The sequence below is a fragment of the Oncorhynchus tshawytscha genome, linkage group LG03, assembly GCF_018296145.1.
Source record: "Oncorhynchus tshawytscha isolate Ot180627B linkage group LG03, Otsh_v2.0, whole genome shotgun sequence".
NCBI classification, from domain to species: Eukaryota; Metazoa; Chordata; class Actinopteri; order Salmoniformes; family Salmonidae; genus Oncorhynchus; species Oncorhynchus tshawytscha.
The window spans coordinates 21918776-21938531 of NC_056431.1; the positions used below are offsets into that span (position 1 = coordinate 21918776).

Consider the following 19756-nt stretch of genomic DNA (forward strand, 5'->3'; position numbering starts at 1 on the left):
TGGATACTTTGAAGAATATAAAATATATTTTCATTTGTTCAACACTTTTTTGGTTACTACATGATTCCATATGTGTTATTTCATCTCTTTGATGTCTTCACTATTGTTCAACAATTTAGAAAATAGTACAAATATATAAAAACCTTGAATGAGTGTGTCCAAACTTTTGACTAGTGCTTTATATCTGGATTGTTAGCAATAAAAACACATTCAAGAACCGGTAGTTGCCTTAACTGTACTTTGAAATTACAAGTCAGTCAAGACCACAATGGCAGAAAACAGAGTTTATTGACGTCATTCAAAGTGGGTTTGAACATCGTGTGGTACATCAATGCAATGTGTGCTTACTAGGCTGTCAAAACAGAAATGCTTCACTGTTTAGAAATTTCCCATATTACAGGATGTGCTATTGTGTATATGCTATGCAACTGACACCATGTCTTCATATTTGTTTAACATTGCAATGTGCATTATTACTGACTTCTGACTTTACATAGTTACTGAATCATGCTGAAATTACTGACTGCTTGTAACCTGTATTCACCTGTATTCAGCTTTAAACATTGTAAATACATTTTCAATAAAAAAGACAATAAAAACAATAATACAACATGTTGAAGTGATTCATAACCATCACACACATTTTGTAAGTTCATAAATACACATTTTCTGTGCAACAATAAGTTACAAATTCATAGAAGAGGAACAAAACTTTGAAAAACAAACAAATATTACACTCTTAACTGTTGCAAGATGAACATTTAATTAATTGGAAATGTATGTAAGGAGCGACACTAATCTATAAAAACACAGTTAAAAAGTCAGAATAAAAAAACATACACAGTGCCTAGTGAAAGTGTATACCCCCGCCCCCGCACAGTCTTAACATTTTACTGCCTTAAAAGTAAATAAAAAATGTATGACATTTGAATGTTTTCCTACTGATGTACATAACTTACTCTACATTTTAAAAGTGAAAGAAAAAAATACAGAACATTTTCCAAATTAATAAATAAATAAAAAATAACGGAGCTGTCTTAATTATGTATGTCTTCACACCCCAGAGTAAATACTTGGTGGAAGCACCTGAGAGCTGTCAATCATTTTGAATTAGATTCTACCAACTTTGACCATCTCATAGGGCAACATATACACATTGTTTTTGTCCAAATTGCTCAAGCCCAGTAAATTTGTTTGGGAGTCATTGATGGACAGCAAAATTCAAACCTTGAAAATCAGCTTCTTGATTTGATTTCCATTGGATTTGACTACAGCGATACGGATTGAGTCCAGGCCATTGTCTCAAATTTTCATGCAGATTTAAGTCAGGACTGAACCACACTGGACCATTCAGAAGCAGTCAACAGCTATTGGAAAGCCATTCTGGTGTGTCTTTGAGATTAAAATGTGTGCAATTGACTCGGTGAAAAATACAACTCTATCCCAGTGTTTGGTATTCAGAAGACTGAATCTGGGCTTTGTTAATCTGGGTTTTGCTCCTTTCATATTTATTATGATCCTGACAAACTGTCCAATCCCTGCCGAGGTCAAGCACACCAATAACACATTGTTTCCACCACAAACAGGAGGATCAACAACATTGTGATCCTGACAAACTGTCCAATCCCTGCCGAGGTCAAGCACACCAATAACACATTGTTTCCACCACAAACAGGAGGATCAACAACATTGCATTCACTCCACATTATTAGCCTCTATAGAAAAGTGAAAAGGAGGAAGCCTGTGTTTAAAAAAATCCACTTCAAATCAAACATTCTGTTGGCAAAAAGGCTGTTAAGTAATACTGCAAGACAACACGGGAAATGCATTTTTCTGGCCTAAATTAAAAACCACGGGCCAAATCCAGAACTACACAACACAGAGTGAAACCCTCTCTATTTTCAAGTACTGTGGCTTGTGTTGACTTAAATCTGCTTGACAATTAGAGACAATGTTTGAATATTGCTGTCCATCAATGACTCCCAAACCAAATTTACTGAGCTTAAGCTATTTGGACAAAAAACAATGGGTATGTGTTAGCCTAAGAGTTGTGAAAAGTTAGTAGAACCTTATTCAAAATGATTCACAGCTATAATGGCGGCCCAAGGTGCTTCCACCAAGTATTACCTCTGGGGTGTGAAGACATACGCAATCAAGACATCTTTGTTTTTTTGTTTTATTCAATTGGAAAAATATATATAGAATTGTTCTTTCACTTTGAAAATGTGGAGTTGGTTGTGTAGATCAGCAGGACAAAATCTAATGTATTTCCTCATTGGATTTCATTTTAAGCCGAAATAGCCGAATCCACTAATTTGAAGGGGTGTCCACAGACTTTTGTATATATTGTATATATAGAGATGAAAATCCAACTGATGAACAGACACTGTAGAATAACTGGTGTTAAAAAAAAAGGTGGACATAGTGGTTCTAGTTTGGAAGGTGACAAGGATTTCTCTGCAGTGCATTATGGGTGATTTTTCACAACCTTATCTGCATTTAAGCTTTACTCCCTCTATACATCAGCTTACTAAGCCTTTACACTCTCCTACTATCTAACTCAGGTTGTCCACAATTTGCTTCAGATATGACCTGACCACGACATATGTTCCCATATGTTTCCTCCTCTTCACCATTAGAGGAATCTTTCGGCTCAGAAAGCAGTGTCACCTCGTCCACTGCAGTTTCTGCTGGGTTGTGCTGCTCAGACTGTCCCAGTGGGGCCTCTGTATACTCCTGGACACTGAGGGCATAATTAGTCACACCCTGTAGCTCTGGCAGCACAGAATCCTTTGCAACTTCTTCTTCCTCATCACTCTCGTGCCCTGCCTGGGATTCTTCCAAGACTTTAGTTCCATGGTCCTCAGCGTGCTCCCCCTGCTCCAGAGCAGGAATGGCCTCCTTCTTCTCAGCCCCTCCCTCGATACTGCCTGTGGAGTGCAGGCGGATCACTGCGTACTCTGTCATTTTGAAGGCGACTCCCCTGATCTCTCCCTCCCCCACCCCCCGCTCGGCCACCTTGGCCTGGAGTTTGGAGAAGTTCAAGTTGGCGTAGTGGAGGAGGTCTGTGTCGTCGATTTCCCTGTCCACTGTCCTGTTGGGCCCGAGGGCCTCATCCAGCATGGCTTTATTGGCATAGACATTGTCCTCTTCCTGAAAGAGGGTCTGAGGGGTAAGCATCACGTTAGAGGGGTTTATATGTTTATTGGCCAAGTTTTTTTAATGTAGACTCCTATTAGCTGTAACTTCCTGGTGTCCACACAAAACAATACAAAACAATCATATGAGCAAGTCAACCACTGGATAGGAAAGGGCTAGTTGTTAGCTAGTTGTTTAACATGAGATCCAGACAATATGGTTGCAAAAGACTTGATTACAGTAATGTGCCACCGCAACCTAAACTGACTTGAGTTCCTCTTCATGCACACGGTTGATTTTTGCATTTTCACAGCCAAGCTACCTCTAATCTTTCACTGCAACAAAAATACCAGTGCTGAAATGTGTGCGCCATCTAGGATATGTGATAGGCTGTTCATGCACCCTCTTCTGTGAGATATGTATATCAACGCCTTTCCACATTGTTAGACTGTAAGCACATACAATGTCGGAATGTCAGTGTAGTTACTTACCTCATCCGTCACTATGAACTCTGCTGTGTCCTTCTGTCTTTTGCTTGGTGACTGCCTGGCTCTCCTATGCCTGAGAGCAAAACAACAGAGGCTTAGATAATGGCGTCAAATACCAGTCCAGACCCTGTGTCAGTCACTTACTTGCAGAAGTGAAGTAGTGGGATGCATAGGAGCATCATCACTCCTGCCCCCACACCAGCCCCGATCAACAGAGAGGGAAGATGGAAACCTGTGCAATCACAACGTAGAGCAAACAAATGAGTTGTAAAACAAGCACCACAATTCCTTCTTTGTACTTAAAGTCCTTCTTATTTGGCAATGTGAGAGCTTGGGACTACAAGGTTCTTTTTTCAAAAAGATGATTCTGAGACAATTGGCTTTAAAGGTCCGAACTGTCATTGGTTTCAATTGTGTCAGCCATTTTTTATCTTGTATTCTTTTGAACTTAACAACATGAATAGGGTTTTTTTTTTTTTTACTATATACGTAGAGAACATTGAACAGAGCAAGGCTATGTCAATAATGACATTTTGACAAAAATACAGATAGAACCTTATAGTTACAAGCCCTTGAATGGTTAGTGGGACCAGTGGACTGTTAGGAACTAATTCTGGTGTAGAGCAGGACAAATGTCTCCTAACTCTACCTTCCAATGTTTTCATTGATGTTAAGTCAAATGTGAAGTTGTCAAAATCAACAAAGTTGGAGCTGAGGCAGACCAGACTCTGTATTTTCTCTTCCTGTGATTGGTGGATGGTGAGGGAGCTCCTCAGGCCTGCTTGGCCCATTGGCTCCTCCCTGATGATGGTGTTAGTGGAGTGATTGACAGACTCTCCAGCCAGTTGCCACACCAGTGTGGGAGCAGGGTTCCCATAGCTATCACAGAAACATCTGATCTGAGATGTAGCTGAAATCCTGATGCAGTGGGAGGTGTTCAGGATCTCTGAACCAACTACAGCGAACAGAAAGGAAGGACGCGATTATTCTTAATAGTTCATTCAGATGAATGAGTGATTGTGATTCAAAATCAGTAGAATAAATACTATACAGTACATACACGTTACATCGATACTGATGGCTTCAGAGGTCTGCAGTCCATGGACATTCTGAGCCTCACAGTAGTACTGTTCATTTGAAAGCCTGGTCACACTGGAGATGTTGAGGTCCTCTTTAGACCCGACAATGTCCTTCTCCCTTCCCTCAACTCTGTACCAGGTGTAGTTCTTCACTGCTGGGTTGGCATTGCTGCTGCAAGTCAGAGTCACAGAGCTGCCCTCTGCTACTGAGCTAGAGGGACTGACTGACAATGAGGTGTTCTTGGGGGGATCTGGAAGAAAACAGTGCTGTGTTATCATAAAAAAAATGATTGAGCATTATGCACTAGCACCACTGTTAAGAAGTCTGCCTATCCATACGTCCCATGCTACATATCTATAACTCTATACAAATAAGCCAGCTGTGAGCCAGATTCAGTTGCCATACCTAAGCCAGATCCTTTCCACAATAAGGGCCAAACCTGGGCCGGCATGTAGATTTGGCCCAGTTACCACTTTGAATTACACCATAAGCGGGCCGCATCCACCTTGATAAGCTAGGTTTAGCTTTTCCATGGTAATGATCTGGCTTAGTTACGGCAATTAAATCTGGTACACTTCTGGACCGTAATTCCAAGTGTTTACTAGGCCACATAAACATGTAGGCGGATTACAAATGGGGGCTGGATTTGGGCCATAATAATCTTTCTTTCTAGGTTTGTCTTTGGAAATCCTTCAGTTGAGATAAAACACAATCTGCACCTGGAGCGGGGGGCGGGGGGTTGATATGTAGAAATCTTGACTAGGAATGGCCAATGGCAATACATAGAAAACAGCCACGCATAAACATATTCACACTGCCATACAAACTCTACAACAGGCTTCAGTGATGGAGGGCATTGACACACACACAGTAAAGATTTTTCATGGTCGTCACGCAACAGGGCAATGGCTCACTGTCATTGGACCAGACAGTCTGGGCACTGACCATGACCCAGACATTGGCCAGTCACAGCAGCTGGATGTGTGCCTCAACAGAGTGATATTCAACCAGTCATAAATAGAGTGTTTTAAAGCATCTTGGTAACACTTTACAATAAGGTTATGGATTAGCATCAACTACAGTTGAAGTCGGAAGTTTACATACACTTAGGTTGGAGTCAACTCGTTTTTCAACACTCCACAAATTTTTTGTTAACAAACTATAGTTTTGGCATGTCGGTTAGGACAAACTCTTAGGGCTCGGATCCCGCTAGCAGGATCAAAATCGACAACATCGGTGAAGCTGGAGCGTGCCAAATTCAAATGACAAAATTGTAATATTAAACATTCAAGTGTCTTACATCTTTTAAAAGCATAACTTCTTGTTAATCCAACTGCTTTGTCAGATTTCAAAAAGGCTTTACATCGAAAGCATACCATGTGATTATCTGAGGACAGCGCCCCACATCAAAATACTCTTTCAACTTGCACCGGCTTCACAAAAATCACAAATAGCGATTAAATAAATCACTTACCTTTGAAGATCTCCCTCTGTTTGCAATCCCAAGGGTCCCAGCCACACAATGAATGTTCGTTTTGTTCGATAAAGTCCTTCTTTATATCCAAAAAAGTATGTTTAGTTGGTGCCATTGATTTCAGTAATCCACTCCTTTGACTTAGTCCAAATAAGTCTAGCAATGTTTCTAATTAATCCTCAGGTACCCTAATATGTAAATAAACAATAATATTTCAGACGGAAAGAACGATGTTCAATAGAAAAGGAAAATAACGAAGAGCATGCCCTCATTCACGTGCACCAAAATCCTACCTTTCCTGATGAGAACACCTTTGATAAACTACAACTACTTGTTAGTTTTTCAAGAAACAAGCCTGAAACCCTGTCTAAAGACTGTTGACATCTAGTGGATGCCATAGGAACTGCAATCTGGGAGCTATTTTTTGTATATCCAATAGGCTAGCATTGAAAAGGCCTGTGACCTCAATTCTTTTTTTATTCCGGATGGATTTACCTTGAGTTTTTTCCTGCCATATCAGGTCTGTTATACTCACAGACATTATTTTAACAGTTTTAGAAACTTCAGAGTGTTTTCTTTCCAATACTACCAATTATATGCATATCCTAGCTTCTGGGCCTGAGTAACAGGCAGTTTACTTTGGGCACTTTGAAGTTTGTAAAAATGTTTAAAAAATGTATGAGACTATAACACAATAGATATGGTAGGAGGGAAATCCAAAGAAAAACCAACTGGAATGTCTTTCTTTTTTGAGAGCCCATGCTCTTACAATGGAAGGAAAAAGGGCAAATCCAAATCCAGCTCCCAGATTGCAATTTCTATGTCTTCCACTAGATGTCAACAGTCTTTGATCAAGGTTTCAGGCTTGTTTCTTCCAAAACGAGGGAGAATTATGAGTTTTAGTACTGGGACTCAGAGTTGGAAATCAGTCTGTGAGCTTGCGATGAAGAGGATGCGGACCTGCTAATATCATTTTCCTATTGAACATACTTCTTTCCGTATGAAATATTATAGTTTAATTACATTTTAGGGTAGCTGAGCATTACATAGAAACATATTTTGACTTGTTTTAACAAAGTTTAGCTGTAGCTTTTTGGATTCCTTTCTGTGCATGTTGAACAAGTGGATTACTCAATCGATGGCGCCAACTAAATTGAATTTTTGGGATATAAGGAAGGATTTTATCTAACAAAATGACACTACATGTTGTAGCTTGGACCCTTTGGATTGCAAATCAGAGGAAGATTTTCAAAAAGTAAGTGAATATTTAATCGCTATTTCTGAATTTATGACAGGGCATGCTTTCGCTGTAAAGCCAATTGTAAATCGGACAGTGCAGTTAGATTAACAAGAATTTAAGCTTTTAACCGATATAAGACACTTCTATGTACCTAAATGTTTCATGTCCATAATTTATGATAATTTATGATTATTTATTTGAATTGCGCGCCCTCCAATTTCACCGGAAGTTGTCAACAGGTGTCCCAATAGCACTGACCTCAGAACTGAAAAAGCGTATGTCAGCGAGGAGGCCTACAAACCTGACTCAGTTACACCAGCTCTGTCAGGAGGAATGGGCCAAAATTCACCCAAATTATTGTGGGAAGCTTGTGGAAGGCTACCCAAGTTAAACCATTTAAAGGCAATGCTACAAAATACTAATTGAGTGTGTGTAAACGTCTGACCCACTGGTAATGTGAAGAAAGAAAGAAAAGCTGAAATAAATTATTCTCTCTACTCTATTATTCTGACATTTCACATTCTTAAAATAAAGTGGTGATCCTAACTAAGACAGGGCATTTTTACTAGGATCAAATGTCAGGAATTGTGAAAAACTGAGTTTAAATGTATTTGGCTAAGGTTTATGTAAACTTCCGACTTCAACTGTATATTAACTGAAAGGCTCTACATGTACCATTTCAAAATTATGGCTAAAATATGTTGTGTTTCTTTACCATTAGTAAATGATTAACAAATGCATTGACACCATTAAATGATACATTAGTTGATGCCAATTAATGTAGCCATATGGTAAAGTGTTAGCAGCATCTTGATGTTTCTATGTTTCTGTTCTTACACTAGGCGATACACTGTATTATACCCAGGGATAGAAATTAAGCTAGCCCGCTAACCCGTGGCTAGTACCTTTCAGACTGGGCTAGTAGAAAATGTGCCCGACTAGCCCAGCAGCTAGTGACATTTTGTCTTTTCAAATATTGCGTATTTATTTTGGACCCAGGCCAGTAAAAATTGCAGTCTGCTATCCTGGCTGGCCAGTGGCCAATATCTTTAAGTTCCATCCCTGACCATACCACTGCAAAAGTATAATGTATATAACTTACATTGAATATCCAGCTGAACAACTGTGGCTTTTTCTTTACCGAGTGCATGCAGTGCTTCACAGCAGTACTCCCCGCTATCACTTGCTTTACTGTCTAAGGTGAAGCTCTCTCCAGATCCTAAAAGGACCGCCTCAGTCCCATTGATTTTGTACCAGGTGTAGTTCTTCACTGCAGGGTTGGCATTGCTGTTGCAGGTCAGGGTCACAGAGCTGCCCTCTACCACTGAACCAGAGGGACTGACTGACACTGAGGTGTTCTTGGGAGGGTCTGGGGGAAAGAAACAATAGATATTGTATGTCAAGATTCAATTTAGTGTGTGTTATGATACTGTCTATAGTTGAAACTATTGTTCATATTTGGTTTCATTGTGTACATACACATTCCAATTAGTTGAATGACAGGTGAGTTCTTGGTTCCATGGTCATTGATGGCTTCACAGTAGAAATAACTGTCATCTGCTGGTACCTGGACAGTTAGCATTCTGCTAGCCCTCACTGTTGAAACCTGCTCTCCAATAACTCTGTACCAGTTGTAGCGCCACACTTCTGGGTTAGCATTGCTGCTGCAAGTCAGAGTCACAGAGCTGCCCTCTACCACTGAACCAGAGGGACTGACTGACACCGAGGTGTTCTTGGGAGAGTCTGAGGGAGAGTGCACAGAAAGTTGTCAAATTCTATAGAAATAATTAACTTACCATACATGAATCAAACCTACCATGCATGAATCAACTTACAAAGAACAGCGACTGTCAGATCAGTTTTGGATGATTTATCACTCTTGCCAGCTTGTCGTTTGTACAGCGCAGTGCAGGAGATCTTCTCTCCATGGTGGACATGTGAAGCGGTAAAGTTCAGGATAGAAGTTATGACTCGATTCGGAGTCACCTGCAAATCCTCCACACTGTCACTCAGTGTGGGGGTCCATGTCAGAGTTGGAGGGAGTGAGGGGCAGGGTGCTGCAGCAGAGCAGATCAGACTCACTGAGGTCCCCTCCATCACATTTACTGTTGCTGGACTTAGAGTGGGTTTGGATGGATTTTCTGAGGGAGTAAAAAACAACAACTTATATTACATGAGCAGTGCATTAAATACAGCAGGGTTCAAACCTGCAACTTAAAATGAACACAACACACACAACACAAAACTAGCATATTCTAATGATACTCTACCTTTTACATAAATTGTGACAAGTTCTGGAAAATTATATCTCAGAGCATTGTCACATTCAATTCTAAATGAAAAGTAGTCATTGAGATAAGATGTGAGGTCATTCAGGATTGTGGTACATTCCTTCTGCTGCATGTTCCCAGTTAGATTCCCTTGAATGGTGTTTAAGCCTGTTCCTGTGAGACTAGAATCAAACACCTGTACTCCTGTCCACCCTTTCCTCCATATTCCTTTACATGAAGCTGTGAGGAACGACTCATATCCAGATCCCAGTGTAAATGAGCAGGGAATGTTCACACAAGATCCACTCAGAGCCTTTATATTCTGAGGCATCAGAGCTGCAAAGTCGAGGCACAGAACACCTGAAATACACACAGCAAAATATTAGACTGGGTGTTAGGTTATTTTCAACTTCACTAGGGTGTTGTTTTTTCCTACAAACCGCAAAAAAATATGCTGGCTAGTTATTTAGCGATGTGCAGAATAATCTGGCTAGCATTTTGGGGGGATGTAGCAATACTAGTAGACATGGATTGTATGAACTATCCTTTTAAAGGCCCCGTGCAAATGTTTTTATCTCAATATTTAAAAAAATCTGGGTAACATTAAAGCAACTTCCTGTAATAGTTTTTAAAAATGTTTATTTATTTATTTATTTCTCAAGCAAGAATTGTGTTAGGAATGTCTGGGAGTGGGGAAGGGCACATAATGGTGCATTAACCACAGTGTGGCTCAATCCACCTGAGCAGAGAAGGGATATGTAACCTTAAAACTAAGTTATTGGCAGAGAGGTTTGAAACGCTCTTTGTATTTGTCTATTAACTTTACCCCCCTGGTGAACTGCACCCATGCACAACCTGCTGATTAGAAGGTCCTGTATTTCAACCAGCCACTATCGGGAAATAACACCGATCACATTATTACAGTGTTAGTTTCATCAGCTGTTGTATAAATATGATACTAAACACAGGAAAAACTGAATGTTGACTGCACTGGGCTTTTAATAAGGATCAGAACACTAATCATGTTTCCATCCAGTTTTTATGCGAGTAAAGTCATACCGTATAACAACTAAGAATCATGATGGCAGAAGCTAGGTTTACATCCAATTGACGACAGATTTTCATGCGAATATTATAAAATCCGATAAAGACAATATATGCATTTTACCACCATTGGTGTTTCCACCAAACGGAGTAGTTGGGGATAAAAATCAGTGCATGATGACATAGTGCACACAAAATGTACATTTTCGCTTAAATTTCCATGTACCAAATCTAAATCTAAAGTTCATAGTGTTTCCATCGCATTTCAGCTCATATTTTCTTCATGCAGACTTTTAAATATTCACATGAAAATCTGTCACCAATTGGATGAGAACCTAGCTACAGATAACCTATCAAATGTAAATGGTTAAGTGCAATGGGAGATGCTAGAAAGCAGTGCATCAGACCCAGCCTTTCCCACAGCAACCCACCTTGCAGCAGACCACCAATGAGGATGAGTCTTTCAGCTCCTGTGATGTGCATGATTCTCTGTATCAGAAAGGGCCAGATGACCTGCTTTTTAACACTGTCTGGACAGACAGACATACAAGTTCAGTACAGAGGCAGCAGACACACTTCATTACATTGTCTTAATTTTTTTTAAACATGAAACCAACAGTGAAAATAACTTTGAAATAAAGTCAAACACATCAAAATGTTGACATTTTTCTTTTGATTTGTCATTAATAGAATGATTCCATATAGATTCTGATTGTAGGGAACTGAAACAGCATTGACCCTATTCTCCACAAGACAGTCTGAGTTTTCTTGCTTTTTAATTGGACATGTTGGCTACACTACAAACATTTGTATCATGATGAGATTTGAATCATAGTAATATGAACATATTTCTCACATAAATATAGAATGAAAAAATATGTTATTTCATTATACCTTGAAGCCAATGAAGCTGTGTTGATTCTGAGTAAGTTTAAATAAATAAATGAAGCATAATGAAGTCAAACAGGTTCATATTTTGGGTGTAGATTCATTTCCATTGAAAATACTGACCAATACAAAATGAATGAAGCGTCCAAAGATGTGAGCTGATACGGTTGATATTTGTGTTCATCTAGATGTATCCTACGCCTGACCCACTAAAGATAATGTAGTATTGTTGAACTTGACAATATCTACAATTCGATTTTAATTAGATGCTATCAATATCTGAAATGTGTTCCCAAATCCAACTCATCCGAAAATAGGGACACATGTACATAAACTTTCAAATGCTTCTCCACATTACAAAATTGGGACAGTCACATGAATTACCATAACAGAAATAGTACAAACAGAAATAGTGTCTTTGACCTCTTACCAGTATTCACGCGATGGTCATCTGTTCAAATCCAACGCACAATTCAGGCTATATAAATGCCACCTGATGTGGTGTCTGTTGTCTAGCTGCCTGGCACTGCAGACATTCAGAAGAAGTGGCACTGCTGTTTGCAAGACACAGAATTTTCCTTCGTTGAATAAGCGTCAACCCACAAGTGATAGCCTCCATCTGTAGTATCAAATGATCATCAGATTTTCTTTTCAATCACAGTTACTAGTGAAATATATCAAGCTTCACAAGGAAGGCAACATCCTCTGATTCCAGATGAAATACAAGCAGACATATAATCCAGTGACCTGTAAATTACACAGAAAGCTACAGCCCCTTGCAATATTTCTCTTTATTTCTCTTGTTTAAACATGTTTTATTTTAAAGGAATACAGCCAACAGTAATTCATCCAGAGATTTAAATCCACAAATGTAATCATGTAGTTTCAAGTCTATTTTCACAGCGAGTTCCAGTTTAATGGGGCAATAACTGCTCAAGACATCTGTGGCTGAAGGAAATTACACGTTTGACCTGTTGCATAACTTGTTACTTTCCATAGTTACGACTCAATGGGCCACCATTCAAATCAGAAGTAAAAGCAAACTTTAATGTGGATATCCTAAACGTACAATTCAAAGGGCTTAGAAAGAGAGAAATTACATGAAGAAATTAATAAAAAGTCTCTGATGATGAATTTGTGTTAATGTTACTCTACACAATATATTAACCCTTCGGTGTTGAGGAGATAATATACATTATATATATACAATATACATAATATATAATATAATATAATATACATACACATACATATATATATATATATATATATATATATATATATATATATAGTAACTATCAAAAGTTTGGACACACCTACTCATTCAAGAGTTTTTCTTTATTTTTACTATTTTCTACAATGTAGAATAATAGTGAAGACATCAAAACTATGAAATAACACATAGAATCATATAGTAACCAAACAAAGTGTTAAACAAATCAAAATACATGGAAATGCAATTTCCAAGAACATGACTGTCGTTGAATAATAGCCATTTAGCTGGCAGGTATCTTCACTGACATTATCAATCTCTCCCTGACCAGTCTGTAATACCTACAAGAACGCCAAGGTAACCTGTCTAAATGATTATCGCCCTATAGCACTCACATTTGTAGTCATGAAATGCTTTCAAAGGCTTGTCATGGCTCACATCAACACCATTATCCCATAACCATGGACACACTCCAATTCACATACTGCATTAACAGATTTGTGCATGGGGGCATTGTCATACTGAAGCAAGAAAGGGCCTTCCCCAAACTGTTGCCACAAAGTTGAACAGAATCGTCTAGATTGGCATTGTATGCTGTAGCTTTACGATTTCCCTTCAATGCAACTAAGGGGCCTAGCCCGAACCATGAAAAACAGCCCCAGACCATTATTCCTCCACCAAACTTTACATGTGGCACTATGCAATGGGTCATGTAGCATTCTCCTGGCTTATGCTAAACCCAGATTCGTCCGTCGGACTGCCAGATGATGAAGCTTGATTCATCACTCCAGAGAATGCGTTTCCACGCCGAGCTTTACACCACTTCAGCCAACACTTGGCATTGAGCATGGTGATATTAGACTTGTGTGCTGCTGCTCAGCCATGGAAACCCGACAAACAGTTATTGTGCTCACGTTGCTTCCAGAGGTAGTTTGGAACTTGATAGTGAGTGTTGCAACCAAGGACAAACGTTTTTACATGCTACGTGCTTCAGCACTCTGCCGTCCCGTTCTGTGAGCTAGTGTGGCCTACCACCTTGTGGCTGAGCCGTTGTTGCTCCTAGATGTTTCCACTTCACAAAATAACAGCACTTACAGTTGACCAGGGCGAGTTAGAACAGAATTCACGCGGGGAGGGTAAAGCAAAGGCGAGGGTCATGTGAAAATATTTTTAGGTTCCTAATGACATCCCGTCTGCCCCAATCATTTTTTTACGGTCCCTTACTGTCTTGTGTGCATACGGTTTACATACATTTTACATACGGTTTGTCCCGGGAACCAAACCCACTATCCTGGTGCCCTGCTGTACCAACTGAGCTGCATAGGACCACAAGTGAAGAACTATCTAGTACAATTAACCATCATCATCCTAATCATCATCAAGAAATGAATGAATGTGATATGATTACAAAATGAATATACAAGTGTGCAATAAAATCAAATATAGATGAACTGAAAGAGACAAAGGGTGGAAATGGACGGTAAAACCAACATTTTGGGAGATGACAAAGTGAAATGCTTGATTTAAGCTTGTTATTTACATGTATCTGATAGATTAAAACAATTCTGATGAGGTCGACGACCACGTTCCCTGTATTCACGTCTCTCAGGTAGAGCCGAAACCGTGAATCCAGAGTTACGCTCATGGTGTTACTGCCTCTGTCCCCTCTGCAGCGTTCACATATCACTACCACTGGTCTCTCTGTGTGCTTCTCTGCTGCCACACTCTTTCCTCTGACATACATCACAAACACATGCATGTTCGCACACACACACACACACACACACACACACACACACACACACACACACACACACACACACACACACACACACACACACACACACACACACACACACACACACACACACACACACACACACATATATGTTATGTGTGGTCAAATAAATGTTACTTGTATACACAATTCCAAAGGTGCTAGAATTGCAGGGATTTGTTTTTGCATGCAAATCACTAATACTAGCCTAAAGAGTGCCCTCACCTGTATGACCTCATAAGTAGAGGTCACGTTTGAGATCTGTAGTGTGGCGTATGTGTCACCTACTGCCTGTTAGCAGACATGGGGACATGTCACACAGTAAGTGCCTCACATAATAAAGTATTTATTAGCAAAAGCACAATAAAAAGAAATCACAAGATGATTACCATGTTATTTCCAGGTAATTACAATTAGTGACCTATTACTGTCTTCATAACTTGTAACACAAAAAGAAATGACCAAGTATTATTATGTATTTTCTAGGTAATTCCAAAGTATTTTCTGTACTGTGAGATATAGTGCTACCGACCTACCTTAAAGTCTCTGGATAATCTGATCGTGAATAGAGATGGAGACAAAGATTAGATCGGAAATATTGAAAGTGTCGATTGCTAAACGACAGTGGGCACAACTGGAGTCACATGTGCAAAACTCTAACTACATTCTGCACTACCAACAGTCACCTGAGCTAAACAGTTCACATCACCTGCAAAACTCATTCCAAGCAACACAACTCTTAACACATGGCTCAAAACACGCTCAGTGCAGCCAAACACTATGCACAACCCTCACTGAGATAACACACACTGTCACTCAGAACACACTGAGAGTAAAAACACTAGCATCAAACACCAATACAGAAAATACAAACTTTTCATCTTTACAGTTTGAAAAATTTCAGTGACTTCATACAAAGTAATATTTTCTTCAAAGAAAAGAGTGACATTCTTTCACATGATTTATAAAATTTTTTAGAACATAACAATTCTTTAAGGTAACTGAAAATTAGCAGTTTGCTTCAATAGTCTGTAGTAATTTATGGAATTACAGTAATGAGAAAAAAAGGTAGAAACTAAAAGTACATACTGTAATTCAAACAAATAATTGAGGGGCTAATCCTGCCTCTCTCTAGCATCAGGCCACAGGTTTTCTTCAACATCACATCTAATGTTTTCTCTTGCCATGCACCTGGGGAAGAACCTTCTGGAGTGCCTTATCCATCCCTGGCAGTCCTCTGGACTCGTGTCCTCACATCCGGCACGCATGGCTTCCAAAAGAGACATTTGGTCATGTGGGTGGTGACCAAACACTTTCCACCTCCAGGCAGAGAAAAACTCCTCTATTGGGTTGAGGAAGGGTGAATATGCAGGCAGGTACAAAACCATAAATCTGTGATGTGCTGCAAACCAATCTGTGACAGCTGCAGAGTGGTGAAAAGCAACGTTATCGCAAACTATGACAAAAACTTGGGGGTTTCTTACTGGCTCCCCTGTTCTGCTGGCACTAGCTGAGCATAGAGCTGTTCTAGGAAAGCTATAAGCCTTTCTGTGTTGTATGGGCCAATGAGTGGTGTGTTGAGAAGCAAACCATCATTGGCCATTGCAGCACACATGGTGATATTTCCCCCCCTTTGGCCTGGAACCTCCACAGTGGCCCTTTGACCTATAACATTCCTTCCTCTGCGCCGTGTTTTGGCAAGGTTAAATCCAGCTTCATCGATAAATACAAATGAATGTGGTCTTTCCAGTGCTTCCACCTCCATTACTCTCTGAAAAACAGTAAGTGCACAGTTTTACTGTAGAAATGCTAGTGTTTTTTTTACTGTAAATATTTTGTATAGCTGTGTACGTAACCTCAGACGTCTTACCTGGACATATTGGTATCTTTGCTCTTTTACCCGTTCACTGTTTCTCTCGAACGGTACAGTGTATAACTGTTTCATTGTAACTTGGTGTTTCTTTAGGACTCGAGCAATAGTTGTTGTGCTGACAGAATTAACATTTTCAAATATATCATTATCAGCCAGCACTCTATCTTGAATCTCCCGCAGTTTTATTGCATTGTTGACAACAACCATGTCAACAATAGCATTTTCCTGCGCATCTGAAAATATTTTTCCTCTTCCCCCTGTTGGGGGCAGCCTTTGGGTCCTGTTGTAAAAATATATTTTACAGTCAAACTTACTGTAATATATATCTGTGTAAATATTCTATAATTGCAATACAAAATAGATTCCTGTAATGTTTTCATTTACTGTAAGGATGTAACTCTCACCTGTTTGCATGATGGAAAATTCGCATTACAGATGCCACTGTGGATCTTTGCAGATTGGGTTGCACCCTCAACCCTGCCTCTCTCAATGAGAGACCATGGTTCACGACATGGTCTATAAGTGTAGCCCTTATTTCATCTGAAATAACAGCTCTTTGTCTTCTTTGTCTTCCTCCACGCATCCGCCCTCTCCCTGCCACCCTTCTCCCTCCACGAACCCATCTTCCTTGTTCCATTTCCAAAATGAGTCTTTCTGAGCTCTACCTATATATACTGTAATATGTGTGTGTGTGTTCACTAACAAGTCTAAAACAAGACACCTGCTTAGCCTTTCAGCTGAAATTGCAATCAGCAGTGTTTGAAAGGCACAAGGCTGAAATCTATTCCGTTTTGAATGTGTGGGTCACAGTTTTGACAGCAGTGTGTTAGCATTTGAACAAAGTGCTGTAAATCCACAGTGTTGTGCAGGTTGTGGTTAAAGTCATGGGATAAGTGTGTAGAGTTTTGAAAACTGTGTTCAAGCAATGAAAAACGAACTAGAGTTTGGTCCACATGAACTGCTGCTGTGCAGACTGTAGTTAGAGTTTTGCACATGTGACTCCAGTTGTGTCCACTGTCGTTTAGCAATCGAAAAAAACTGTAATCTCTCATTGACAGACTACCAATAACCAAATGACGCTAGATTTAAATTCTGGGTTAACCAAGATTATGTGAAAGACTATTTCTGAAGAATGTCCTTGAAAGAATGAAATACAAGATTCTACTTTGCTTAGCAATTACAGTATATCCATTTTACCTGATATATTTATAGACTCCGAAGATGACTGTTAGAATCCACAGGACAAAGACCACTCCACAGATTATGGATGGAACTGATGTTTGTGCTACAAGACATGTTTGAGTTACTTTGTTAGTTACCAAATCCACTTTCTCTATACTTTTTGTATGTTTACCAATAGTCTTTATAACAAATGATATCCTGTTAATAGCATAATCGTTAAATTGTAGAATTGCTTAAAATGTCATTAATTTCATCTTCATTAATTGAATTGGTTAATTATACACAACAATCTGTTAAATCTATGATGGAAATGAAGCACAATTTCATTGTTACAGCAGTAGGCCTACCTGTAGTTGTGGAGGGGCAATGGTGGAAATACACAAAGATGTTGGACCTATCTTTGCCATAGCTATTTTGTGCTTCACAGCAGAACAGTCCACTCTCGCTGATATCCTGCAGAACCAGAGATGGAGATCTAGACTCCGTTGGGACCATCTTGCTCTCATTGACTCTGTACCAGGTGTAGGTCTTCACTGGTGGGTTGGCATTGCTGCTGCAGGTCAGGGTCAAAGAGCTGCCCCTACTACTGAACCAGAGGGACTGACTGACACTGAGGTGTTCTTGGGAGGGGCTGGGGGAAAGAAACAATAGATATTGTATGTCAAGATTCAATTTAGTGTGTGTTATGATACTGTCTATAGTTGAAACTATTGTTAATATTTGGTTTCATTGTGTACATACACATTCTATCTAGTTGAATGACAGATGAGTTCTCGGTTCCATGGTCATTGATGGCTTCACAGTAGAAATAACTGTCATCTGCTGGTATCTGGACAGTTAGCATTCTGCTAGCCCTCACTGTTGAAACCTGCTCTCCAATAACACTGTACCAGTTGTAGCGCCCCACTGCTGGGTTAGCATTGCTGCTGCAAGTCAGAGTCACAGAGCTGCCCTCTACCACTGAATCAGAGGGACTGACTGACACTGAGGTGTTCTTGGGAGAGTCTGAGGGAGAGTGCACAGAAAGTTGTCAAATTCTATAGAAATAATTAACTTACCATACATGAATCAAACCTACCATGGATGAATCAACTTACAAAGAACAGCGACTGTCAGATCAGTTTTGGATGATTTATCACTCTTGCCAGCTTGTCGTTTGTACAGCGCAGTGCAGGAGATCTTCTCTCCATGGTGGACATGTGAAGCGGTAAAGTTCAGGATAGAAGTTATGACTCGATTCGGAGTCACCTGCAAATCCTCCACACTGTCACTCAGTGTGGGGGTCCATGTCAGAGTTGGAGGGAGTGAGGGACAGGGTGCTGCAGCAGAGCAGATCAGACTCACTGAGGTCCCCTCCATCACATTTACTGTTGCTGGACTTAGAGTGGGTTTGGATGGATTTTCTGAGGGAGTAAAAAACAACAACTTTTATTACATGAGCAGTGCATTAAATACAGCAGGGTTCAAACCTGCAACTTAAAAAGAACACAACACACACAACACAAAACTAGCATATTCTAATGATACCCTACCTTTTGCATAAATTGTGACAAGTTCTGGAAAATTATATTTCAGATAATTGTCACATTCAATTCTAAATGAAAAGTAGTCATTGAGATAAGATGTGAGGTCATTCAGGATTGTGGTACATTCCTTCTGCTGCATGTTCCCAGTTAGATTCCCTTGAATGGTGTTTAAGCCTGTTCCTGTGAGACTAGAATCAAACACCTGTACTCCTGTCCACCCTTTCCTCCATATTCCTTTACATGAAGCTGTGAGGAACGACTCATATCCAGATCCCAGTGTAAATGAGCAGGGAATGTTCACACAAGATCCACTCAGAGCCTCTATATTCTGAGGCATCAGAGCTGCAAAGTCGAGGCACAGAACACCTGAAATAAACACAGCAAAATATTAGACTGGGTGTTAGGTTATTTTCAACTTCACTAGGGTGTTGTTTTTTCCTACAAACCGCAAAAAATATGCTGGCTAGTTATTTAGCGATGTGCAGAATAATCTGTAGCAATACTAGTAGACATGGATTGTATGAACTATCCTTTTAAAGGCCCCGTGCAAATGTTTTTATCTC

At 39.7% G+C, this 19756-nt stretch overlaps 2 protein-coding genes across 2 annotated transcripts; both read right to left on the minus strand.

The window, feature by feature from the left end:
- Positions 1-264: 264 nt before the first annotated feature.
- Positions 265-12772, minus strand: LOC112231191 (myelin-associated glycoprotein). Its single transcript, XM_024397812.2, has 11 exons — positions 12053-12772; positions 11166-11264; positions 9691-10050; positions 9256-9561; positions 8900-9163; positions 8523-8789; positions 4687-4956; positions 4276-4581; positions 3771-3858; positions 3630-3699; positions 265-3165 (listed from the first exon to the last, which is right to left on the minus strand). Exons 2-11 carry the CDS (start codon positions 11215-11217, stop codon positions 2539-2541), a joined length of 2610 nt encoding a protein of 869 aa, XP_024253580.2. The 5' UTR covers positions 11218-11264; positions 12053-12772; the 3' UTR covers positions 265-2538.
- Positions 12773-14088: 1316 nt separating this feature from the next.
- LOC121841005 (sialoadhesin-like) lies at positions 14089-19555 on the minus strand. The gene is made up of 8 exons (XM_042306720.1): positions 19200-19555; positions 18765-19070; positions 18405-18672; positions 18015-18298; positions 17683-17770; positions 15149-15167; positions 14838-14903; positions 14089-14568 (listed from the first exon to the last, which is right to left on the minus strand). The coding sequence occupies exons 1-8, from the start codon at positions 19528-19530 to the stop codon at positions 14512-14514; spliced, it is 1419 nt and encodes a 472-aa protein (XP_042162654.1). The 5' UTR covers positions 19531-19555; the 3' UTR covers positions 14089-14511.
- Positions 19556-19756: the final 201 nt, after the last annotated feature.